The following is a 27,108-nucleotide window of genomic DNA, read 5'->3' as shown; positions in this document are numbered from 1 at the left end:
CCTATTACTGTTTAAAATCACATTTTGCACAAGTGCTGAGCTGCCTGAGGCTTCAGAGCGCATCAGGTTACAACACGTGGACATTTTCGGGTACTTAGCGGGGTACGGGGCCAGAGCACTCGAGGGGGCAACATGGGTAAGATCAATTACCATTTTTTCCTCCATAAGAACTTATCCAGTTCCCAAATACAAGATAACACACCTGCGTCGCTATATTAGGCTTAAATACAACTTCAAAGTTGCATTGGTTGGCAAAGTAATTATGTTGCATTTGTTCAGTAATGTAGATATTTGCACTAAGCAGATTCCGCCTCTTAATAATCTTTAGTTTGAGAACAAATGAAGGACGTATGCACATATGGAAAAAGAACATCCCGTTCATATATGAAAACCTGTACTGCACGGAGCTGACCTACAACTTCAACATAAAGTAAAGGCACGCGTCCTCTCCTTGGTGGGAATTGTAGTGAAAAGTAGCTTTCAGCGCGTGTGTCTGTCCGTTTACTAGACTACATCACCCATAAGTCATAGCGCTATTTTGCTTGAGCTGCAATCAGTGTTGCATCTCCAACATGGCGTCGCTGGGAAGGAGGCGCGGTGTCCCAGTAAGCAGGGAGAGGTCAGTTACACCACATAATGTCGCTAAAACTAAAACATTTTATCTCCATTTTTTGTTTTATACTTGTCACTGTTCTGCAGATGCAATACATGTTTGGTGTTAGGACAATCGAGTTATTAGTCAAGCTGGCAACTTCATTTTCGTGCCATAGTTAGCTCACGTTAGCTGGAGTCGTGCACAGCTAACTAGCATTAGCAAGGAAACACTAGCTCATGTGATGTTTTGGTTTTTCCCACCTCCAGAAAAACTTAAATAAACTAGATCCGCGTAGTTTTAAGTGTGTTCTGCCGTCGATTGCAATTATAAAATCAGAGGGTTGAGTTTATGACTTGAAATTGCTCCTAATGTTTTTTCTTCTCCTTTTTTGGCCCGATGTTAGTGAACGTCCTTTACCCGAGAAAGCAACCCCAACTTAACACCAATAAACGCTGATCTGGCGTTATCTAACCGTGTGTGTTTAATAAAATGTCCTCGTCCTCGGTATGTCTAGTCACGATGATCCCTAAGTCTTAATCGTGTTCGTTTTGGACTTTTGACAGTGTCTGAAGCTGCTCAAAAAAGGCCCAAGTGTTTTCATATACGAGCTTGGAATTATCAATCATGCATGAGAGCATTTAGTTTGCAAAGTCAAACTAAATGACGAATTATTCACTCTGGAAGTCTAAACGAATAGAATATAACTCCTCTTATGGTTTGACTGAGTAGTACTTGTTGTTATGTTGCTCAATCACTGAATATTTCCTGCACTGCTTAAAAGATTTTGGATTGTATATAAGCATTTTTCACCCTTATCTGTCTTGTCTGTACACAGAGGAGTGATGGCGGCCACAGACTGCTACATTGTACATGAGATCTACAATGGGGAGAACGCACAAGACCAGTTTGAGTACGAGCTAGAACAGGCATTGGAAGCCCAGTATAAATACATTGTTATCGAGCCCACGCGCATTGGCGATGAGACCGCTCGCTGGATCGCTGTGGGTAACTGCCTGCACAAAACGGCAGTGTTGTCAGGTGCTGCTTGCCTCTTGACACCTCTTTCACTGCCCATTGAATATTCGCGCTACGTGGCGTTGCCTGCCGGGGCGCTCAGTGTGGCCTGCGCTGCTCTCTACGGGATTTCGTGGCAGTTTGACCCCTGCTGCAAGTACCAAGTGGAATATGACAGCCAAAAACTCTCCCGGCTGCCCCTGCATACGCTCACCTCCTCCACACCGGTGGTGTTGGTACGCAGGGATGACATCCACAGAAAGAGACTTCATAATACGATAGCACTGGCTGCCCTGGCATATTGTGCCAAGAAGATCTATGAACTCTATGCGGTATGAGTGATGGGTGCCCTCCTAAGTGGGTTTAAGTAAGAACCGAAGTTATCTAAGCAAGATTCATTATGTTGTGGTCAAATCCAGCAGGTTGCTCCACATGTTGTGGTTGCATCTATTTCAAACTTTGTTCTGGGGGATATAGTTAAAACTAGAAGGAATTGTTTTGTTCCTTTTTGTTTCCTCTACGTATGTGTGATGGCTGTATCACACTTCTCTGTGTAAAAACCGCACCTACTCCCCTCCTCTCCACCAGTTTCCCACTATAGCCTCTCCGCAGAGTCCCCATACTTTTATGGACCCAAATGTTTCCAGTATGGAGTCGTTTGTCTGTCTTCAGCCTTGTAGTTTTACTGTACCCCTTTTTCTGATCAGAACATCACCCTCTCATTAAACTTTAGGATATTTCAAGCTCACATTTCTGTATTTTATTTGACTTTTTCATAAATGGATTCTACATGGTGTCCAAAAAAGCTTATGCAAATAGAAGCAGCTTTTTTGTGAATGTGTCTTGTTCATGTAGATTTTTCTTGTTCAAAAGAGTAAGACTTTGTGTGACAATGATGTGGCTTTTGTCCTCTTTTGAAACACTATAAACTTGGAAAGTTGCAGTGCACGCTTCTTTAGGTACATAATGTATATTACATTAGCATAAGCCAGTCTTTAAACTGGGAATTTGATTGGTATCAACATGTTTTAGTATTATATCAATTTATGATGGACCAGGATATTCCAACATGAGATTGTACAAGTGCATTATGTAAATGTCCATTATAAAACTGGAAGTTGGATTTTGTTTCATTCCATCAGGCATTTAGGAAGTGGATTATATGTTTTGCAGAAAGGACTTTTTGGGAAGTCCTTCCAAAGGTCCATCCCTGTATCAGAAATAAATTTTGTTTGTCAACTTCCTGGTGGTATTTTAGCAAACTCACAATCTGATGTGTTCACATAAATATTTTTGCAGACATCAACAAATGTTCATATGCTGCTTAGTCAGTATCATTTTTCACTGAACATTCCAGGAAAGCAAAACTTTTTAGTTAAACCTATTATTAATGATTTAAATGTCCAACAAATGAAAAACTGAGTAACTATCCAATTATGCACTAATATTGTAATGCAACGTTTCCATGGATATGCGCCAAAATGAACTTGTTCAGGATGGGGTCTTTTTAGATAAATCCTAATTGGACAACATGTGCACTTTGCTGATTTGAGACCCACGCAGTCCCATTAGCAGTCAGATGACCTGCTGATGCTGGTGCTGATCCTTCAAAGTTCTGGGAGACATTTGCAGCAGACATGGCATATAATTCTACTTGGCTACTTAAATGTGCACTATGTAACTTTTCTAGTAGAATAAACACATGGATTATATGTCTAGGGATAAACCACCTGCTTGTCTTCATGAAGATGTTATTGTTTGAGTGAAATGATCCACAGCATTGGATTTAGTCATTTACAAGTAGCTTTATTGCTGAAGTATACCTGAAAAAGAAAACATGCATTCTTACAGTGAATAGGCCATACTGTGGAACATTCCAGGTAAAATAAAAACATCTCCATGGAGAAAAGCAGGTCGCAGAGCTTTTGTCCTAAAAGTTACACACCAGTTCACACGTCAGAAATAGGCCAAAATGTAAAACCTCTAGTTCATATTTCCTCAAAACTACAATATATTAAGTATATTTTATGAACTAGACTAAAAAACATGCTAAAGTATCGTCGACAGCTTGAGTGCAGACGGACTACATTTCCCATAATCCTTAGCCAAACATGGGATCACGTGTTTCCGCTTGGAACCCGGCGACACGGAAGCGGGCACGTTTATTTTTCCATTTCACTGGTAAGTAGTTATTTTATTGAATTTTGTGCAATACATGAACAAATTAAATGTCTCCTGTTGAAAGTATTCACCGTTAAACAATAAACCTGTTTACAGCAAAGTTAGAAACTCGTGCAAAAATAGCAGTATGCATCTTGGAGGCTCTTCTGTAAATACAAATAGTTTCATTAGTAGTTTAAATGAAGAGTACATATCATTATTGTACACACATTTTACTTTGTCGGCCTTTCACACTATTGCTATTTGCTGGGGTTTCGTTCTATAGATTTATTTTATAGCCTACAATACAAATATTAATATGTATGGAACTGCAACTTTATAGTCCAAGTATTAAAACATGTTCGAAACTTTTATGTATCCTATAGTTGGTGCAGAAATCTCGCCTTAATTTTGCCTATTCATAATGCTTTGATAAAGGTGACCATAGTCTAAAAACAAGCTGAACAAAATATCGGTAGCACAATGATATATGCTGCTGGTATTGAACAAACATAAACATATAACATGAACTAATCTGTAATCAGTATTTTTAATTATGAGAGGCAATAAATAGCGTTTCTCTCTCTTGCTATTATTAAGCTTTATTTCGCAACACTGGAATTTCCCCATTGCAGGACATTTAAAAGCTCCATTATCATATGCTCAAAAATTGTATTGAATAAAATGATTTAAATATGGATAGCTTGTGTCACCATAGCCTCAGTATAAGCGGGAAATACTTAATATGTATTTCAAGATGCAGTACCAGGATTATCATCTTTATTGTGACAGGCCTGTTCTGTAGCTATTAATAAATTATATCTATTTTTTCTTACAGGTTGCTTGTGGGTATCACCATGGACCTTGTATCTGGAGTTGGAGGAAGAACATTTCATATATTTTGTGCTAGCGTTGGATTACTGCTGCTCTACCGCTTAATTCTGCGCCTCAGATCTGGGACTTCTCTCCAAGATGCTGTGGTGGTCATCACTGGCGCCAGTTCAGGGCTAGGAAAAGGTTAAACAAAACACACCCAAATTTAGGAGAATCTAAACAACCTACAGTATATCTAATGTTATAATAATGATTCTGTTTTCGTTTACAGAATGTGCACAGGTGTTTCATTCTGCAGGTGCATGTCTTGTGTTGTGTGGGAGAGATGCGTCCCGTTTGCAGCAGGTTATACAGGAACTGACATCCAGCTCACCACAAAAGCAGATGAAGGTGATGAGTTTGTGCACTGCCAAAACAAAAGACTTGCATGAATCACTTGAATTTAGAATTTGAATTGTGATTTCCATTTTTTTTTCTTTTATTATTCCTTTCTGGCTTTAGTTTATCTGTAAGAGCATGTGGTCTGCCTTGTTTATAGTCAAGGAATTCAAATAGTATTGTTAAGAACACAATAAACTGATTAAATATTCTGATCGATCTTAATGAGGGAAAAATGTGATGTGTGAAATTATTTTGTCATATTGCCCAGGCCTAGTTTCAATATTTTTTAATGGTTTCAAGCAAAATGATGGGATAAAATGATGATTTTATTTTTTTGTAAATCTTTTTAATTGACCATTTAAGTGAAAAATTACTACTAAGCTGACAGATGTTTTAGTGAAATTCTAAACTAAAAATGAAACCAGTCAGAAATCCCATAAAGTTTAAAAATGTTAAGTGACAAACTGAATTAAAAAACAGATGAAACATAAAACCACAAAACAAGATGAATATTTTGAATTCAAGCCATTTTAATTATTTTCTTTCTCATCTGTTTCTAATTATGTTGTGTCTACATTATTTTCAGCACACACCCTCCCAAAATTGTCGTGTTTGATTTAGCTGACTCAAACACCGTGGGCAGAGCCGCAGATGAGATCCTCGCCTGTTACGGACACGTAGACGTTCTTATAAACAACGCCGGCATCAGCTACCGTGGCAACATTCTGGACACTCAACTATCTGTTCAGCGGGATGTCATGGAAACTAATTACTTCGGGCCGGTCGCTCTCACTCAAGGTCAGTGGGGACAATTGATTTACCACTCAGAAAAATTATCTACTTTACCATTAACTTAACCGTAGTGGGTTAAATAGAGTGGCTAGTCTGTAAAAAGTAGAGATGTAATGATATCCAAATTTCTCTGTACAATATTTTCATGGTATGCATCTCACAGTATGATATTTATTGCGATTTATTTATTTTGTACAGGCTAACAAAATTGTGAATATGCTACTTTTTCCTTCAAAATGCCTTGACAAGCCTTTGTTTCTGTCATAAACCAAACAGTTGCGATTTAAAAGCTTTTAATAAATTATTTCATCATGTAAACTGGACTGAAACAGAGTAAAGAATTATTGTATATGTGGTTCCCTCTGTTTCTTTTAGCTATTGCTGCACCACAACAATGAATTTAAGCGAAGAGACTTGAGATTCGGGATGAGGGATGTAACGATAACCAAAATATCGTATTGTCAAAGTTCTCACAATAATATCGTGGACCATCACAATATATTGAAATACAAGTCTCTTCGCTTATATTAAGAGTTAAGGTGCAGCAGTGGCTAAAAAAAGACTACATAGACCATGATCCTTTGCTCCATTTCAGTGTAGACTATAACAAGAAATAACAGTTCTAAACACTTTTAAGTCTTAGTTCTTTGGATTAAGCTTTGTCAAGACATTCTAAGAGGAAAAAATAACATATTAACAGTTTTAGCTGTTTAGTCTCCACAAAATATCGCAATAAATATCGTACTGTGAGATGTATATCGTGAAAATATCATACAGAGAGATTTGGATATTGTTACATCCCTAATCGTGAACTTCCCCACCATATCGTGAGCTTTCCCATAATATCGCAATAAATATTGTCTCGTGAGGTTCATAATGTCACGATATCGTATCGTGAGACTTGGATATCATTGCACCCCTAGATTCGATATATTGTGACAACCCACGATATTATTGTGAGACTTTTGCCGATATATCATGATATTTTGGTTATTGTTACATCTCTAGCAAAAAGTTTTCTGTTTTTTAACATAACTTCTGAATTCTTTTATCAGCTCTTCTGCCCTCGATGGTCCAGCGTCGCAGTGGCCATATCGTGGTCATCAGCAGTGTTCAAGGCAAGATAGCCATTCCGTACAGATCTGCTTGTAAGTTTCATCTAATTCACATCTGAATGTTTTTTAAATTGTAAAGTTACCAAAATGTTGATACCTAGATGCTTGTCGATTGTGAATCTGGTATTGAAACTCATTTGAATAACTATCTATTCTAAAAATAAATAAGCAGGACCAGTGGTGGATGAAGTCCTCACTTTTGTCACTTCACTAAAAGTACAGATATAGGGGGCAAAAGGTTACTCAAGTAAAAGTATCACATCAAAAAAATCTACTTAAGTAAAACTGTTGAAGTAACTGTTTAAAAATGTGCTTTAAGAATAAAAAGTAAAAGTATTTTGCAGAGATTTTTAGAACAATTAAAACATCAAATGTAGTGATTTTGAAAAAGAATTTAACAGACTTTAGATTATTCAAATGATTTCTTATTTTTTGTAGCTGTTTTTGTGTATATGTATATTTGGTTTGCTCAAAGTTGGGACATTAACTCAAATTAGATGTGCGAAAAATAATCTCAGCTTTTTCAGCATGTTTCACAACATAAAGAAAAGTATTTTTTACTTTTTAGTCCATCTCTAAAATGTAGTAGAGTAGAAAGTAGAAAGTAAAACGTATCCACTGAAAGTACAAATACCTAAAGATTTTACGCAAGTATTGTACTATTACTTTTGTACTTCGTAACCTTCCACCACTGAATTGGACAAACTTTTCTGAATAGTTTTAGAACGGTCTCTCAGAACGACCTAAGATCTAAGACCACCTAACAATTTTAAAGAAACTTAAAGTAAGAAAATTACACTATACTTTCCCTGTGTATATATATATATATTGTGTTTTTTATTATCATTATAGTAGTGAAATCAGCATGGAGGATCAAGCCTTTCCTTTAGTATCGAAATTGAGTTTGAAATGTTAGTATTTATTCAATTGTAATCTAATAAGTATGTTTATCCTCCAGATGCAGCCTCAAAGCACGCCACACAGGCTTACTTTGACTGCCTACGAGCTGAAATCGACCAGTATGGGATCCCTGTTACTGTGATTAGTCCTGGGTACATAAGGACCAATTTATCAATCAATGCTGTCACGGGAGATGGGACCAAACATGGAGGTGAGTTACTGCTTTTAACATGATAATATTTAAGATTGTTTTGCCTAATTTTATATATATTAGACAAGTTTATAATTTTTACGTTGTTTCTGGTTAGTTTATGGGCAGCAGATAATTAGAAACTGTAATGTAAAGAAGTGCCAAAGCTTTGTCTAATATGCACAATACTGCCCTACAAAAGACAAAAGAGCTTAAGAAAAATGACTTCAAAGTTTCTGTTTTGTCCAGACAAAAGTATAATAGCAAGGGCCCCAAAAATTTGACAACTAGTTGCTATAATGAAGAAATATTTGTATGCGGAAAATATTGAGATCAAAACTGACCATTGACCCTTATTTGGTAGTTCCTGTTCTCTGCCTTTGTATAATGAGCCAAAAATAAGGAGTCGTGCAAAGACAAAAGGCAGAAACTGGCATCATCATTATTATTTGCTTGATTTTCACCAGACTTCCATCCATTATAAGAAAAACACCTCACCATTGCTCTAGTCATCATGGAGTTTGTTTTAAATGATATAGAAGAGCTTTTGATTTCCTGTTTAGTGCTGATCAGGATCATGCAGCGACACTTACACAGTTAAACAGTTTGACAGACAAGTGACTTTGCAGTATAGTGTGTACAGTATGAATAAATACACAAAATACTTCCACATTTAAGATCATTTAAGTATAACTGAATACAAAGGTTTCTTTATTTAGTGTGTTAAGACCCAGTGTCAAAAAGAAGGAGGTGAGAGGTTGGATTTTAAAATAAAATATATTTATGAACTAAATAACAAACAAAACATACAGTTACTGCCTTTTGTCTTTGCACAACTCCTTATTTTTGGCTCATGATACAAAGACAGAGTACAGGAACTGACAAATAAAATAAATCGATTTTCTTTATTAGAACTAATCATATTTTTTTTCATCTTTTTCCCCAAACCTTTCTTTACAAACTGCCACTTGACTGACGTAAAACTATCATAACATTATTATGATTTACCACAGACACTGTACCATTAAAATAATAATAGAAGGAACATATAGGCATTAACATTTTATTTTATTTATGTATTTTTGCCTCAATGATGTTGTTTTTGCCTGATGATGCTGTTATGCCAAATCTGTTTCAGTGTTGGACAAGACCACTGCCGCAGGTTGGGAGCCCAGAGACGTGGCACAGGCTGTGTTGAGAGCGGTCAGTCTTAAAAGCAAAGACGTCATACTGGCTGGACCCACCCCTACTCTCGCCATTTATCTACGGACGCTGTGGCCAGCCCTCTTCTTTAAAATCATGTCCTCTCGAGCTCGCAAAGAACAAAAGAGTACGCACAAAAATGAGTGAAAGTGGACACAATGCTAAAGTGTAATGTAAGATTTACCTAGAGCTTGATGTAAAAAATTTTTTTGCTGCTTTTGTTATGGCGTTCACAATTTAATGTGATGTGTGGTGTCATAATTTCAGTTGGAGGGCAGAGTCCTTTTGAAATGTTGTTAAAATGTTGTAACCTCTTCAACAACATACCTGTAGCGCTGTTTTTTCATTCAAAAGTTTGAGTAATCTTTTAATATCAGTCTGTCCACATCTCTAAAGCTCAAAATGCTCTGTTCCACCTTGTGATGTCATGAAGCACTAGTTTTCAAGTTCCACAGCTACCTTTTACTTTTTGTTTATTAGACTGGCACTTCCAGAGCTGAAAATATCCAAATTATTCCTGTATAACTGCATCGCATGAACTCTGCCTAAATAAACAGGGTTTGTATTCAATGTGTGAATGAAACAAAACACAACTCTGGGTTTGTTTCTGAAGATGAAATAACACTGAATAATATGGGCCCTTTAATATTTCAATAACTCTGTGGGGCATTTTTAGAAAATCTATCTAGGCCAACATTGAACCCATTTGCATTTTTGTTTGGGATTGGATTCATACGTTTACAATAGTAAATATAGTTTATTTTTGCTAATAGAGAAGGCATTAAACTTTGTGCCAGTTTTTGTTTCATGTGGATCGGCCCAGTATTTATAGATATGAATCATGAGCTAGAACGAGTTTCGAACTCAAATTCACAGAGGGCCGAAATTAAAAACTGGGACTAAGTCGTGGGCCAAACTAAATATTTATTGAAAAATTCTGCATGTTTTCTTTTTCAAGATATGTAATGTTAAACCTTTTTCTCATTAAAATAAATGTTTAGTAATAGCTTTGCTTAAACACAGAATCCAGAACAAGCATAATATAATAACAAAATTTTAAATGAATAATGTCTCTAGAGCCTATCTGTAGCCGGAGGACAGGCTCCAATAAATATCTGATATGATCTCACAGGTCAAATATAATTATATCGTGGGCCTGAGTTTGACATGTCTGAGCTGGAATATCTGCATTTTGACAGGCAAATTCTATCAGAGATTCTGCCCTCATCATCTTTAAACTATGGGTGTTACTGAAAGTTGAAAGACTGGATAAGGCTGAAAGTTGAAAGACAGTTATGACCTGAAACTCAGTGATTTCACCAACAAGAATGTTACTGTAAGCATATCCTTTTGAATGTGTCTTAGTAAATGTTTTATCTTTATTTTATACATGTCTGGCCATGCTAAATTACATAACAATATGCCAGACGGCCATCCTTAACCTCTATTAAATATGTAACGAGCCATCGGGGTTAATGAATTACAATTAGTGCCAGCCAGAAAATGGAAATCTTCCTGCATTTGCATGGTAGTTTGTGTAATAGTCAAATCTTGAGGACTTCATTTCATTGTGGTTTATCCAGGACTAGCTTTTGAATAAATTTGTCTTTGTTTTATTTATTTAAATGTGTAATAAATCTTTAAGCCATGTAAGACACAAGTATTGACAACAGTTTCAAAGACACTTTTATAACATCTTTATCCACAGAATAAAAAGCTTTTTTTATATAAACAGAACAATCCAAACTGTTACTTTTGTTAAAGGAGTTATCTTATCAGACAGAAGACACTTTTTCCCAGAAATGTAATAAATAGGCCCAATAACAATTTACATTATGATACAAAAAGCCGTGAACACTGGAATTGCAAATATACAAAAATCCTTCCATCAGGAAAAAAAAACTGCAAAGACAACTATTTATGGTACATACATATAACAGGTGTATCAAAACTCAAACACAATGAATTTTAAGAGCTTAATTTTGACCTCTTGTTAAAAATCCAATGTATGGCGTGAGACGACCTCTGCACAATCAGTCATTACAACTTACTGATGCAAATATAATCAGTAGTGTGTGTATTCAAATAAGGCTGTTTTGAATACGGAATGACATCACATGGATTCATTAGAGTCCACTGCCTAAACCAGGAGTGTGGATATGGCTTTAGTGTTTGATTATACATTTCAGTAGTAAATAAGTAGCTGAAATCTGATGAAGCACTGTGGGAAGTTTGTATGTAGCTGAAATTTGTAAGACATTGAAAAAACTAAATGATTATTTATGAAGAAATTCTGTTTAAAAGGAGCACTGTGTCACTTTTTTGCTTGTCTTCATGGATTGTACTGCTTTGCTTGGAATGTTCCACAGTTTGGCGTTAACCAGATCCATTCAGTTACAGGTTTGTTGCATTCTTACTCTGAGCAGGGTCGTCTCTCCACAGATCTGACCTGTAACTTGGCCTGTCAAAATCACCCGTTTGTCTCAGTGGAGATAGGAGTTAAATGTGATATGGTGGAACCTTCTAGTCAAAGCAATACTGTTTTTTCCGGACTATTGAGCACACCTGAATATAAGTCGCATCAACAAAATTTTAACAAAATATTAAAATTGTACATATATAGGCCGCATTTGAATATAAACCACGGGTGTTCACATCTTCAAGAACGCTTTCAAGTTCGGGCCGTCTGCTTTTATTGCCTCTGAAAGCTTTTGTTGTGTTTTTGCTTTGAGTCAGTTCGTCACACTGCCGTCGCCAAAATCTCACCACTGACTAATTGATGCCGAGCTCACGTGCAGCAGCTTCTGTTTTCTTCTTCCACAGCCACATCAGTCGCCTTTAACTTAAAAGCTGCGTCATCTGCATTTCTTTGTGTGTTTTCCGTGAGGAGGCCGTGTGTATGAAGCACAAAATAACTCCTCAAAACACAATCAAACGAGCATCTTCCTCGGCACATCACCACCATCTCTCCACACGCTCTGCATGTCTCCTGCAGAAAGAGCCTCTGTCCTGTCTGTATCATGTCAGTGTCTTCAAGGATTTCAGCAGATTTCAGACTCTCTTGGGGGCGGGGCTAGTTCTATCAATCAGGTATGAGTGGATGTCTGGCTATTGAAAGTTTGAGATGTTTCTTCTTGTCATTTCCGCACACGGGTAAGACGTATCCCCCTCACTAATGTTAATTTAACATCATAACTTATTTTATCACACGGCGATAAACTATTTGAGTGCACTGACAATATCGCTAATGTAGCAACTTCATGTGAACCCTAGATCTATGTGTTTTCTGCACTGCGTGTATCCACTGTGTTGCCAAATCAGACACCGTATATATGAATGGACAATGTGCCAAACAAATAATCCGTCCATATATTCCCCTCATCGTTTTATTAGCCACAGGGTTCAACATGTGAGAAAAAAGTAGCGCCTTATAGTCCAGAAATTACGGTAATACTGCCATGGAGACAAGCATCCACCAAAAAGTTACACAGTCCACCTTTAAACCAAACCTGTATGACCATTGGAACTGCACATTTTGGCGACCTGTTCCACCTACTAAAACTTCAGAGTGAAAAATGAATAAACAATACAAATGTTCTGATATGGCATAGTATTCTTGTTCCTGTACATGAGGTTTGTAATTTTATCATTAAAAAGATTTCTGCACCATAAATAGCAGTTCAGTGAATCTAACGCACTTAAACACGACTATGTCCTCTTATTGCACTTACAGACGGGACAGGGGTGGCTCTAAAGGGGGTAAAGTTCCTTCAAATAAGATGCGTGCTACAGTCGAAGCAGCACACAGAGAATGATGGGATTTTCAGTTCATGGTCATGGTCTCCTCATGGGGGAGGAGTGGGGGGCTCGGTCACAGCCAGTTCTTGGGCCAGGTCGTTGAATCGGGCGATGTAGTCGACACTGCTCTCGCTCATCATACATTCCAGCTGAGTGTCCACCTGCAACAGACGGCATCATTCCCTACCATTAGGCATGGGTCAAATCTCCCTTCTTTATACAGGGAATGTTTGGGTTGGCTGTTTGTTTTTATGCTTAACGACTCCTGTGCTGATTAAACAGGTTGTTAAACAGGGACTAGGTTTGACTACCCCAAATGTATGACTTTTTAAAAGACCTTTTTAAGACCTTTTTAAATGAAAATTAAGACCAACATCGCACCCATTACGCAGACGAAAAACATAAGATCCAATTCTTATAATGACAAACAAACTATGGTACTATAGAGCCACTGTGGATTAAACCTACATACTTCCCCATGATCCATCCAACATCTTCCTCCACTGTACTGATTGTTTACTCTTTGCCACTGGTGCCAGAAACCAAAGTATTGTTTGCACATACTTCAAATTAGACGTTCATTCACGTTACATGACTTCACGTTGTTGTTTTTTTCCTCCCTCCATTTAACATTGCACTGCAGCCCGGTTGAGTGTACAAAAAAATAGGCTAATGAAATTTAAGACCTTTGTGAAAAAAATAAGACCTAAAATTTTTAAGGCCTTAATTTAGGAACATGACATTTAAAACCTTTTTAAGACCTTTAAGACCCCGCGGCTACCATGTTAAATGCAACATAGAGGCTAGATGAGCCGCTCATCTACAGGCTTGAAGAGCCCTGCCTGAAAGCTGCTTCTGGGCTCTTCTGTGAATGGTCCACTGTAACTTTATGAGCAGCGACAGTGAATAGGCTGTAGTCCCTCAACCCGAAGGTCAGAGGATCGATTCCTGCTTGAACCAAGTTCTATTGTTGTGTCTTGAATAATGACTACACTGTAACGCTTTGAGACTTTGACAAGCCTGTAAAGCATTACCATTATTCATTGCTCACGCTGGACACAAGGAACAGAGAGGACTAAATGTTGAACGGACAACCATATGTGTGGGTCTGACTGAAAAACTAAATAATTAACTAATTAATGAGGAGATTCGTTGATTTTCAGCCCAAGCATAAATGTATTGGTGGCCTGAATGAATGTTTCGAGGCACTACAAATTTCTGTTCTTTTAGGAGTACTTACTTCTGCTACATCAGGAAGGCCGCGAGATTGAAAAGAATCGTGGGAGTTGCAGTCCAGGAGGCTGGGGCCGAGTAGAGCCGTGCCGCTGGAGGGGCCGGATGGGGTGAGGGTGGTTCTCCTTCCCTTATCAGGAGAGACCATACTGGCTGTAAAGACACAAAGGCAGATTAGAGGGATTCCCTGGGAGACCTCAGAGGAAAGGTCACTGTGTCAAAAAATTTAAGGTTAAGACCCAAAATATACATATTATTAACTGCTTTTAATTCATTCTACAGTGAAGAGTGGTTTGACTTTGGTCCAGTTTTATCAGCATGCCGACTTCATGCTTCAAGGTAGAGGAGGGTACCAGCATCATTTGGTTAAACAATCAATCAAAAGTATTTAGGTCAATATATAAATGCATATATAAAACAAAACAACAAAAAAAGTGACAATTTTAGAAGCAAATATTAAGCATGTTCTATAAAAGTAAACTTGAAGACGTTTCTGGAAGGTTCGACACCTGCTTGTCTCTTCCTTTGCCTCGATTTCTATTCTTCTATTTAGTTTTTATCCAATAGTGTTTTATTGCTTAACAGACACTGCACTCTTACTGTAAACAGGGTCACCTCTCCACAAATCTGACCTGTAACACGGCCTGCTTGTGTGCCACATGCTGGGTGTTGTAGTACTCACAAAGTAGACATCCCAGCGTGGAGTCCGACGAGTCACTGGGATACCACTGAGGGTCATGGCTGGGGGAGGGCATCCAGGTGCGGGATGGGCTGACGGAGGGAGAGGGCGCCAGCAGCTTGGACCCATCACTGCTGGTCAGTTTGGACAGTGTTGCCTCTTCCCCTGGACAAAAAAAGGCCACGGTTCAGCAGGTCTGTGGAGTACGATGGGTCTGTGCGCCGGATGGTATCCACACTACTTCTTACATTTGTTTCATTTAACATTTAAAGGTGCAATATGTCACTTTTCTGAGGAGGGGTCCACCGCATCTATGGAAATGTTATTGCTCTGCCTGAACAATTCCACTGTACGCCATTAAACCTTAGCCATTTACATTAATTCAAACGCAGATGTCTAATACCTTGTGTTACATTTTTGCATGAAAAGCACTTTATTAAGTTTGATTCTTACTATGAGTGGGATTACTTCTCCACAGATCAGACCTGTAACTTGGCTGGGTGGTGTTAACTGATTGTATCCAGAGATTTTTACAGAAGATTGTGCTATACAGATTGTGTGCTATATAGATATAATCTATTTCACCTGTGGATCATTGTGGCTACGTTCAGACTGCAGCCTGAAGTGACCCAAATCCAATTTTTTCGCCCCTATGCTCCTGTATCTGATCTTTTAATGACAGTCTGAACAAGAAAGATCTTATTTTTTCAAATGCGACCCAGGCCACTTGGATATGTGCTCCTAACACTGATAGATATCTGATCTTTTGACATGCAACTTCAGTCTGAACGGCCAGGTCACATTCATCCCACCTACACGTCAGGCTCGGATCTAGTCAATGGAGGGAATGCGAGGTTAGTGAGTTTATTCATATTTTGGTGGAATTGTAGGGGTCTTATCGGAACCTGGCGGTTTTCGAAATGATTGGCAAACAAATGGCCGAACAGGCGGTCCTGGCTCCAATGTCAACAAAAAATAAAGACTCAAACAAATGAAGCGGCCATGGACGTGTAACCTGTCTATTTTGCGAAGAACTGGATCATATTTTGGGAGACAAGCCCAGCGTTTAGGCAACGTCTGTAAACACTGAGCACGCTCGCTGCGTGTGACATCGTCGTGTCATCCAGTCTTTTGGCGCGTTCACACTGGAGATTATGTACAAGTCGCATTTAATTGGAAATGTGAATGACTTCACAAAAAAAATCTGAATTGAGAATTAAGCCTTGCAGTCTGAAAGAGCCTATGTTAGAATTTGGACAATAATTGATCTAAAACGACTTAATGACAGAAATAAGTCCACTGACTCCCAATAAAGAGCCACTCCACTCAGTTGGATACCTGCAGATCAGACTAGTGAGCTGCAGATTATTTATCATTTGTACCAAAATGACTACGCAATGCTGCTGAAACCTACATATAATTGCAGATTAAAGAGAATTAAATTGGAGAACTAAGTATAGAGCAGTGGCCGTATACCATGAGTGGTGAAATCAGAGGTTGAATGGAACAATGATGAGCATAAAGATTATTCAAACATGCATAAATCACTATAAATACAACATCAAAAGAGTAAATGATGAGGAGAAACAACTTTGACAACAGCTTTGAAAAATTGATTTTGCATAATAGATCCACTTTATGTTTAATACGACAAGCAGGTAGCAGACCGTCCTCCAGAAAAGTTACAAATAAAGCATCTAGAACAGTATGTTAAATACTAACAAAACTGCAGAATTGTGCTTACCAAAGTGAGCAGAGTTGATGGCGAGCTCAATGATGGAGTCACTGATGTGCGTTTGAGGTTCTCCAGTGGCCAGAGCTTCCTCAGGGGGACCGGGGAGAGAGATGTCCAGGAGAGAGGCAACGCTGGGCGGGGACAAGAGTGAGTCCCCACCCCCAGCTCCAGGAGGAGAAGGAGGAGGCAGTCCGTTCTGACAAAGAGAGAGCAACTTGTTTAGACCTTTGGTAAACAAATACACACTCTAAATTTTGGAACAGAAGCAACTGGAGGCAAAAGCAAAGTTAAACATAATGTAATTTCAATTGGGAATGTTGGGCTAACAGAAGAATTTCATTAAAGATAAATAAATAAATAAATAATAAGTGTTTTGGCAGTGATATCAGATCCTGGTTTTTTAAAAAAAATTCTGATGGTATTTTGTGTTATTTTTTTACACTTTTTGAAGAATGCAGAATCGTGGTCTTGAGGTAATTATACTTTTTGTGAAGCTCAAATAGCATTTCGGGACAACATTTTGGAAAAGAAACTGGCAATTCACTGGAAATTGAAAACAGCTGCTTATTTTTTGTAGCAAATACTTATGAATACCTATTAGCATCTTGCGTTCGTTAATCTATGACAATATACTACTCCTAACGTCTACTTCATTTCACCTCCAGTCAGCTCCATTCCAGAAGCTTGAACATTCTGAGGACATTTTAGAGGGTCTATAGAGGTTCCTAAGAGGCTGAGAAAACCAAAAACTGAAGCTCTGGCAGACAGCTGACCTCTGGAGCGTGGTCCTGAAGAAGCAGTGACTCGGGTTGAGCGTCTATGAGAGGGGCAGTGCTCAGGAGAGGGCTGGTTTCAACAGGGGCAGAACTTAAGTCTGGACAAGAGCTGCCAGGAATGATGCCGGCGGATTTGGCTGCCAAGTCAATAGCACCTAAAATAAACAAGACTCATGGTTAATTTGCAAGAAAAAAGAAAACTATAATCAACTGTTGGATAAAATTTTGAATGAATTTAAAATACACATTAACATATCATACTAGAAAGTGTTGCATTTGTTGAAGAGCTGGTGGCTGCAGGGAATTTAGATACAGAGGGCCTTGGTGCAGTAGTAAGGCGCGTCTGGATTGGGCGGAATGAACCAGTTCCTGTGGGAGGAAAACATCAGATTGGTTCCAAGTAAATTAAAGGCAGTGTACTGAATTTTTATCATCTTAAAAACTCAAAGCAGTTCATTTTAAACTGTTTGCAGTGGTCCAAACTCCCTCACTTTCCTTTTGAGCATCTATTTATGACAGGTTCATAATCAAATGTATCAAAAATCTGATACTATTCAATACTATATTCATAGGGCAGTCCTTCCTCGACGACTGAGGGATTACACAGATGTGAGGTCACATGGTAATATAAAAAAAAATTACAATTTAATGTTGAAAATAACATTCTATTGTCTAAAGAAAGAGTGTTTTTAATGGGGTGGGACATTAACACATTAATTATGATTAATTAATTACAAAGAAAATAATGCATTAAAAATATGAATAAATATTGCACGTTTGTCAGTGGACCATGTCGTGGTATGCCAATTATACTGACGCATACAGTTCTGACTACAACAACGGAGCATGAAAGCGCTCTGGGCTTGCTGGACGGTAAATTTCTATTAAAAAAACTACCCGATGGAAATATTGAGAAAGGCGTCATTTATTGCAAACTGTGTAGAAAAAAGTTTGCAAGACATACACTGCGTTCAGAAGGTAACAACTTAAAGTAAAATGGCACTTTAACATTAGTCTCTTCAGTTTTAGATAGGGACCTTACCTTTGTCTACTATTTTGAAATGAAATTCAATTTATTTTTTCAAGACATTTTTCCAGACATCATCAAATAATACACACAGACACTTTTAAACTTAAGCTTTTTTGAAGTCATCCACTAAAATTCATTTGCATAAAATAAATGTTGCTTTTGGGGCAAATATTGTTACACGATTAATTTAGATTAATTAATTACAAAGCCTGTAATTACTTAGATTATTTTTTTCATCAAGTCCCACCCTAGTTTTTAATTATCGTTGCAGAATCTTGACACTAGTTCATAAGTTTCAAAACGTTCAGAGGTTTTCAGAGGCCAGAGTGTTGTTTTGCTGTTGGGATAATGCGAACATCTAACATGCCAACAGAGAATATTGCTTTTACAATATATGTACTATATATCTGTGCTGGGGAAAAACAAATATATTAAAAATATCACCTACTGCTCCTTTAAAATGAATACATTCTGTACTTAACTGCATTTGTTTTTGCATTTATTATTGGCAGTTTTGCATGACTTGGTACTGAAAGGACAAACCAAATATTACTGTAGCATGTACCTGTGGCAGAGGAGTTTGAAAGGATTGAAAAAGAGCAGACATGTTGTGAGGTGTCTCCTGTCGTCCGGGGCAGAAGCGTTCTCTGTGGACACAACACTATGTCAACACCTGCTTAGGAAGTTTGACATTTTCCTGACTTTGTTGTCTTACCTGCACCACAAGCGGTTTACGAAGCTGCCTGTTTCGAGGTTTTCTCTGCCTTGAAAAGAAGAGATCTGACTGCATCTGCAAAGAATTAACACAAATCATTTCAAATCTCAATGATTAACTGTTTAAGATGTAATTTTTCTTTTTCTTACACTAATGGAGTCCAGCTGCTGCTTTAGGGCTAGCTCCGCCTCCTTGTTGGGTGAAAACATTCTATTGTGGCGGCTGCTGTTTGGAGGAAGTGTAGTTGGCACTGCAAACACCCCCCCTTCAGAGTCGGACCCCAGCAGCGAGCGTGACAGGCTGCGGCCACCTGGAAAGCACATAACATTTAGAACAAGAACATCCTTTTCCTACGCAGTTCTTGAAGTTTCTGTCTGTGTACTAGTATAAAACGTATATAGACCTGCGTTAGCGTGCAGAAGCCGCCCCCCTCGGACACTCTGCTGTCGGCTAAAACTAGGGCTACGTATGCCCGCTATGGTGTTTTTTCCTGGGGGAGTGACAGCTTGGTGTTCTTCCGGTGTGGTCTTCAGCGGTGATGTTGCAGTGGAGCACATCTCTGGAGCCTGCAAAAACACATATGTCCATCAGTGTACAATATACCAGTGGCCCCCAACCTTTTTTGCGCCATGGACCGGTTTTATTTCAGACAATATTTCGCAGACCAGAAAGGGTTGGAGGAGGCGCGGTGCACAGTCAGCGCGGTGCACAGTCAACGCGGTATGGTCAAGTCCTTGCTAAATCCTGTTTTAGTCTTGCTTTAATCCTGCTTTAGACCTGTATTTAGACCTGTTTTTAGACCTGATTTAGACCTGGTATAGACCTGGCTGAGTCCTAGTTTAGACCTGGTTTAGTCCTTGCTTAGACTTAGTTTAGTTTTGGTTTAGTTCTGGTTTAGTGGTGCGACCCGGACAACATATGGGAGAAGGGATGGTTCGCATGGCGTACAGAAGTTGTTGGGGGACTCTTCACGCGGCGTATGGGAGAGGGGGATCGCGCTTTCGCGGCCTGGTATTGGTCCCCAGCTCAGGGTTTGGGGACCCCTAAAATACACAATACAGCAAATAAACCTATTCAAAAATGGAGGACAGGAAAAAATTGTATGGTAGAATTAGCTGTTAACATTTGTCAGCATAAATAAACAAGGTGAAATGTTAGAGCAGACCTACTCTCCAAAATCAACTTTTCAGAGTGTTTAACCATTTTATAGTTGTTTCCCCTTATTTATCTTCTCAAAGTTGTACTTGGAGCAATTCCTGCATGTTTGAGCAATCTTTAATCACTCATTTTCAAGACGCTGTATTGCCGATCAACCCCCGTTTTCACCACCAAAGGAATACGCCCACTGCTCTGTACATACTTTGTACTCCATTGTATTTTTTTTACTCAGGATAGGATACAGCAACGTTGCATTATCATTTTGGTACAAATGGGAAAAAAAAAAATCTGCTACTCTCTAGAGTGATCTGCAGCTGTCCATCAGAGTTGTCGGCTCTTTGCTGTGATGATGTTTACTGAGACATTAGCTCCCAATGGGTACCACCGTTTACTAATGCAGAAGTTAGCGGACTTGTTTCTTTTATTAAGTGTTTTAGATTAATAAGTCCCACTTAACACACATAAGATAGACTTAAGACCCACTTTTATTCTCTGGCTTTTAACACTGCGCGAGTTCTGTGGTCCTCTGTGTGTTTTATTTATCTTAATAATAAAATAAAAATAATAATAATATATATTTTTTTTTACTTATTTACTGCCATTTTATGATTTTTATGGTCTTGCTTGTTTTTGATTTTACTGGTTTTATTGTTTTAGTAGTGGTATGTTTAGTGGTATGACCAAATTTTAGCGATTTACCTTTTTGTTATCTTCATTTTATGATCTCTGTGCAGCACTTTGGAAACTGCTTTGTTTGTAAAATGTGCTATATAAATAAAGTGGATTTGGATTTGGATTAATATTGCAATTTAAAATGTGCAAATTACAGCATAATGAGCCATGGGTGTCATAGATTATAGTTATATAGCAGACTCAGGCACTATATTTTAAACACGTGTTCTTTAAAAATTATAATGGCAAGATTGTGGAGCCAGTTTTAATAATGATAAGGTTCAACGACCGGGGATTGCAAATTTGGATATTTCTCCCATAGAGTTACACAAGTCCTTGCCCTTCATCTGAAATTGCAACACCATCAAATTTTAGGACACAACACATGAATCACAAACTATGACATAGAGCAGACACAAAAACAGCAAAGTCACTTCTTACCAGAGGTTTAGGATTGGCCTCGGATGACACCAGCTTCAACAGACAACGCAGCACACTGTTCATCCTCGTGTGCTTTACCGCTTCTTGTCCATTCCCTGAGCTGTGAAGAGGAGCTGGAATGGGTTGCCAGTCATATTCCAGCTGAAGCTTTCCGGGCTTTCCAAACATGAGGTATAGCTCAGCCAGAGTGACGCTGTCTGGGTCTCTGGAGCTCCAGCCCTCCTCTCGGATCTGCTCCACTGTCCGCTCTTTAGGTCCTCCCACCTCAGGTAACAGGGGCTTGGCTGGAGGAGTCCGGCTGGTTTCAGGAGAAGACACCATGTTGCCTTGTTCCTCTCTGCACTGCTCTGAACTGGGAGTGCTATTACTTAATTTGTCCATTATACTAGTGTCCACTATGCTACCATTTGTGTCCATGCTGGTGGCTTTCTCCTTGTCCCCCTCAGACTGTCTGTGGCCCTCCTCGTGGAGATGAAAAGGTGGTACAAGCTGGGGTTTTTGGGGTTTCTTCTCCTCTAGCTTTACAGGATCTGATGATGGCTCTGAATTGTGTGATTCAATCCTTTTGGTTTCTCCTTGGGAAGTGCCTGAGGCCACACTTCCAGCGAGGGTAGCACCTTTTCCAGATTTTGAAGCAGGGCGCGATGAGGAGCTGTGAATGCCCAGTATCTGAGCAGCAGGAATTTCTTTGTTATTGGGACGATTCTTGCCACTTTCCAGCCAGTGTACGGTGCAGAAGGCTTTGGAGTGCACAACACGTGCTACTCCAGGCAGCGTGGTCAAGGAACTGCTCTCTGCAGGGTACAGGACCAGCTCATCCTGCTGAGACCTGGAAGCCACAGAGGACTGGCCTCCTTCCAGAGCTTCTCGTTCCATAAGACTCTTAAGCTGGATCAATTTGCATTAAGGACAAAATTAAGCATAATGTTTGTGCATTAGGTAACAGATGTACGACCATTTACTAAAGTTGACACTTTATAATTTCTTAGTACTGTCTTGAAAGGATACAATCCATTGGTCCTGGTACGCCCACTTTTGCTTCAAATACTCAATGAGGCTGGAGACTTTTCGGTGTAATTCCACCACCATTCTGAAAAAACATACATTATGTTCAGACAGTGTAACTATGGCTGTAAATAAAGCGTAGTTTGTATTTAGAATAACAGAAGCTCATAGCCGACTTTCAGCTGACCTAAGGCGAGGGTTGTGGGCCAAGCTCTGCACTCGGGCCCAGGAGTAGGAGGTGCGGGGCTGTAGCTCTACTGCCATCTTCAGGGGGAGGCGCACCGGCTTCTGGTCCTCTTCATCACTCACACCTGCAGATATACATTAGCTCTAGATGCTCAGCACACCTGCTACATTACACAGAATAGTGCCATGTATGAGCTCTTAAACTCTTACCTTCTGGGTCACAAAGTTTCTTTAGGGCTCTACACATTGGCGCCTTTATCCTCAAGTTCCTCCCCTTGGAGCGTACGGTTGTGGCCCTGTTCATTAACAAAAAGAAACAAATATATGATTATATCTTTGGGGTTGTGCAAATTCTGTTCCTAATGTTTGTTACTATTCAGTGACATACCCTTGCTGAATGAGTTCATTGAGCTTTGCCACATTCTTATCATCCATCACTAACAAAGACAACACAAAAGAGAGTGGTTTAGAACATGTGTTGTCTCATTTAAGTGATTATAATACATTAAATCCCATTACAAAAACTTCTAGGCAATAACAGTTACAATGATAGAGCCTCTACTTACTTCCACCAACTTTCTTGCGGAGCTCTGCATAACAGATGAGACCATAGAGTTCTTGAGAGGATTTTTTCAGCGCACGGGAATACACTGTGGAGTAAAAACATTGTCACTATAGCAACCAGCATGCAGGATGCACATGCTGCTTTGAGATAACATGACAGTCCCTTTAAGTAATGGATAAAGCATATCTCATTCTTTATCTTCAACACAGACTACCTAACCTTGCATACTACACAAAAACAGAAATTGTACAACAAAACAAAAGAGAACTTACCATTGGCAAAATCAATGTGTTTGGAGATCTTGTGCCAGGTGCGGTAGTAGAAGTGTCGAACTTGTTCCTTGTTCTTAACCATGTTGGCTGGTTTGCCTCGCTTCTTGTATTTCATTGCAATATTGTTTTGGATAGCCTCAAAGTCTTTCCCATACTGTACAGCAAACACATGATGAGTATAGGTTTGTAACATATTTGGGACACAATCTAAATGTTCTTCCCTCTACCTCATAGAGTCCCTCAAAGAAGCTGTTCTTGTCCTCTGCACTCCAGGATTCCCACTGACGCCGAGCACGCTTCTGGTTCCCCTCGTCCTTTTCCACAGAGGCCTGACCCTTAGATGCTTTGGATGCTCCTGTGGAGCCGGACGCAGCCCCTGACTGTCCCACGGCAACCTGGCTAGAACCATTCTCTGCACCTAAACAACAGACAAACATATGCACATAGAGTTAATTGTTTTGCTGTAGCAACAAATATGCATGTGTGGTTCAATGCTCAGTTGAATTGATGCAACCCTGGATTGGCTTTGGTTTTACAGGACATAAGATGGAGGATTTGTGGAAGACTGCAGCAATTAAGAACATAATTTCTCAAAACATTGTAGATTTTGTCAGTGCTTAATGTGCAGGCCTAAAAATTAATCATTAATAATGAAAATATTTATTATCAAGTGGTGTGACAAAACGTTATAATTGAAATGTTGTATAAATTCCAAAGTAGGTAATCATAATTTTCAACATATATACGACAGAGAATTGTTGTTGAAACTTTGAGTATGTGAGTGCTGAGGTGGATTGAGGCGGCTGGCGGCCCAGAGGGAGCAGAAAAGCACTCCCACATAGAACAGCAGTTTGCTCATAATAATATGCGCCTTATCCTCCCATATTACACATCATTATTAAGCATCGTCATCACACATGGTCATCTCAGGGCACACGGGTCACCTGCATTACCTTTCGCTTTTGCCCCGCCATGTCCATTGATGGTCGTGCCCACTGAATCCTTCCGTATGCGTTTGCTTGGAGGTCGGACGCTGGAGCGTAGAAAATGATGTTGGTCTGGGCACGTTTGCGTGGTCTCGGCTGGAGCATGTGGCTGCTGGGTCGCGCTGTGCCCGGTTCGGTTCGGCTCAGAAGCGGGATGCACGGGAGCTGGACCGGGGTTCAGAGCAGTTGCTGATGGATTAAGACTTTCCACTCCGTCGTCTCCCTTTGTACTGTGCTCTTCGCTCGCCTGCTCTCCGCTCTCCTCCTCGTCACAACCTTCGGGATTTTTAGACGGATTCCTGCCCTCATCGACACCGATCCCCTCCCTAGAGCCCGTGGTCATGCTGCCAAACATATTTAGAGACAAATTGTCACGTTGTGAGCAAAGCAATAGCCAAAATTAACTTCTAAAGACAGCGATCGCTGTGTCTCAACATGGCCGCCGCTGTTTGTTTCAAATCCCCTCTCTGGTCCCGACAAAACAACACCAAAAATATAAATTTAACGTGCCCAAATAAATAATATTCAGAGGCAAAAACATTTTGCTAACTAACCGCCGTGTCCACTCGAGTGTTTCTCTACAAAAAGTAAGGAAACGTGAGAGAGGATTTGAACTAAATTCAAATGCGAACACTTTTCAGTGGAGCGCCCTGCAGAAACGACAACGACAATCGCTCGGTGATTTCGACCTCTAAATAAAGTATTTCTTTCAATGACAATTTTACCCAAAATCATGCTCATCTGTAATAGACGACGTTTTCTTTCTCTTCACCATGGATCCGATCGGCTTAATAGACAAATACTGAGCAAATTAAGCATAATAAAACCCAGAGCAATATCTCCGCTTTCTGCCCTCTCCTTGTTCCAGACTCGACTGAGCTCAACTCTGCGCAGTTCAACAGTTTTCTATCAGCAACAACATTACTCAACAGCTCATTTTCACTATTAATTTAAAGGAAATAACACATACCAATACATGAATATATATACCCAAAATGTGGCGCACTATGTTGGTGCACTTATGTGCCAAGCTGCTTTGAATAGACGAGCAGATACTTTGATTAAACCAGGCTGAATGGAGCCTTTTAGTGTCCTAGTGCTGAGTTGCCCACACAGCCCTCTAACCATTAAAATAATAATCATACAAACCAGGGCCACCAATTGCAGCACTATCTTAACAGCTTATATGTTGCAGTTGAAATACACACATATTTGCATCAGGTGCACTGTGGCATTCACATGTATTAGATGCGTCTAAAGCAAAGTAATGTATAAATCTGTCTACTGATAATTCAAGGGGGAAATAGACAGATATAAAAACATAACAAAACCCTCTAATTTACTTTATGCCTTACATTATTTCACCAAACTATTGTCCAAGTAGCCAAAACTTGGTTTGAACTTTACTGTAGTTAGAGATAGTGTTATTTGGAAAAGATTGATTATTAAAGAAATCTTCTAACTTATTAGCCCCCTTTAATTTTACTGAAATCGTTATTAAATGTTAGACACAATTAAAATCTATTAATATAGCTAGGATTCATCACTTTATTTCTCCACTCAAAGTACAGTAGCACTGAGTAGTTTTAGGCCATAAATGGGCTGCTCGAGGTGCAGTTTGGGCACTGCTTTAGCATAGCTGTACCTCCCTTTTGTTGATGTATTACAAACTAGCGCAACAGCAGAGGACAAAAACACTACACTGCCAAAGTATAACATGTTTAATTTAAGTAGATATGCTCAGATTGTTCGATTACCTGCAGTAAAAGTGTAAATCCAGACGAGGCCCGCACTAGCATCGCGCTGTGACAGTAGCTTGCGGTTCGCGCATTGACAGTTCCTGCAGAACTTCCACGCGCTTTGGCCACGCCTCTTACAACTCGAAAACAAACGCTCCCATTGGCTACAACGGCAAGAAGGCGGGATTTATTTTTATGATTGATGGGCTTTAAAACCAATTATTATCAGCAATATATTTCAAAAGACCAATCGTGGTGCTATTTCTTTTAAAGGGCCAAAACTCTCAACTTTGTCATCGAATTTGAGGGAATTTTCATTGAAGGAATTTAATATGGACTTCACCAGTATATGTTAAAGGTTGCATAACAGACTTTGTTATACAACCGAAATAATAGTTTCTTTTTGTCTCACAGAGCCAATTCCATGAAAATGTTTAGCAAGCGCTACGTGTTTTTTTTTGTCCCCCCCCCCCCCCAGATTTTCAGATACAAACAAAAACGGCACCTTATAAAAATATACAGTTCACATGAAAATAAAATAAAAGTATAAAAAACACAACAGTGGATAAAAACATAAAATAAAGAAGTGACAATTTCAAAGCTCTAATTTAAAGGAATAAATTAAAATAATTTTAGCCTGTTTTCTCTCAATTAGCCCCAATGAGTTAGCAGAAAGTTCATTTGTCAAAAAAAAAAAAAAAAAAAACGTCATATGTGAATAAAATATTTACCTAAAATCAATACATTGTTAGCAAGTCAAGTATTAAGTAGATTATTTTTTTACATGACTCGTCGTGGTTTTGGTGATCATTAAATATACACGTTTCTACGTTCCGTGTCTGAAGCTGAAGCCGGGGGCCGTTGTGTTGGAGCTCCCGGGCGGCGGCGAAGCGCAGACCGAGCGCTCCTCCTCTCGGGCTCCCGGTGATTGGAC

The 27,108-nt window shown here is 39.2% G+C and overlaps 3 protein-coding genes across 8 annotated transcripts; 2 read left to right on the top strand and 1 right to left on the bottom strand.

Annotated features, from left to right (window-relative positions):
• Positions 1-513: 513 nt before the first annotated feature.
• tmem11 (transmembrane protein 11) lies at positions 514-2,848 on the top strand. The gene is made up of 2 exons (XM_020922681.2): positions 514-619; positions 1,431-2,848. The coding sequence occupies exons 1-2, from the start codon at positions 573-575 to the stop codon at positions 1,945-1,947; spliced, it is 564 nt and encodes a 187-aa protein (XP_020778340.1). The 5' UTR covers positions 514-572; the 3' UTR covers positions 1,948-2,848.
• Positions 2,849-3,599: 751 nt separating this feature from the next.
• dhrs7b (dehydrogenase/reductase (SDR family) member 7B) lies at positions 3,600-10,844 on the top strand. The gene is made up of 7 exons (XM_055152571.1): positions 3,600-3,790; positions 4,608-4,786; positions 4,875-5,004; positions 5,571-5,782; positions 6,832-6,924; positions 7,850-8,002; positions 9,120-10,844. The coding sequence occupies exons 2-7, from the start codon at positions 4,627-4,629 to the stop codon at positions 9,329-9,331; spliced, it is 960 nt and encodes a 319-aa protein (XP_055008546.1). The 5' UTR covers positions 3,600-3,790; positions 4,608-4,626; the 3' UTR covers positions 9,332-10,844.
• A 3-nt stretch (positions 10,845-10,847) lies between these two features.
• Positions 10,848-27,091, bottom strand: cramp1 (cramped chromatin regulator homolog 1). Of its 6 annotated transcripts, XM_055152561.1 has the most exons (21): positions 26,906-27,055; positions 26,193-26,338; positions 24,403-24,779; positions 23,677-23,867; positions 23,450-23,603; positions 23,179-23,262; positions 23,001-23,049; positions 22,823-22,908; positions 22,614-22,737; positions 22,430-22,511; positions 21,422-22,309; positions 19,554-19,716; positions 19,300-19,460; positions 19,151-19,225; positions 19,001-19,082; positions 17,667-17,774; positions 17,403-17,560; positions 16,639-16,825; positions 14,898-15,059; positions 14,223-14,368; positions 10,848-13,143 (listed from the first exon to the last, which is right to left on the bottom strand). In XM_055152561.1, the coding sequence occupies exons 3-21, from the start codon at positions 24,776-24,778 to the stop codon at positions 13,030-13,032; spliced, it is 3,390 nt and encodes a 1,129-aa protein (XP_055008536.1). In that variant the 5' UTR covers position 24,779; positions 26,193-26,338; positions 26,906-27,055; the 3' UTR covers positions 10,848-13,029. The 6 variants fall into 6 exon arrangements, with proteins under 6 accessions (XP_055008536.1, XP_055008539.1, XP_055008537.1 ...); XM_055152564.1 differs by lacking the exon at positions 26,193-26,338 and having other exon boundaries at positions 26,959-27,091; XM_055152562.1 differs by lacking the exon at positions 26,193-26,338 and having other exon boundaries at positions 26,906-27,064.
• Positions 27,092-27,108: the final 17 nt, after the last annotated feature.

This window comes from Boleophthalmus pectinirostris, unplaced genomic scaffold (genome assembly GCF_026225935.1).
Source record: "Boleophthalmus pectinirostris isolate CB_2022bp ecotype Guang Dong unplaced genomic scaffold, ASM2622593v1 HiC_scaffold_17, whole genome shotgun sequence".
NCBI lineage: Eukaryota > Metazoa > Chordata > Actinopteri > Gobiiformes > Gobiidae > Boleophthalmus > Boleophthalmus pectinirostris.
This window is presented reverse-complemented; position numbering and strand designations above follow the sequence as displayed.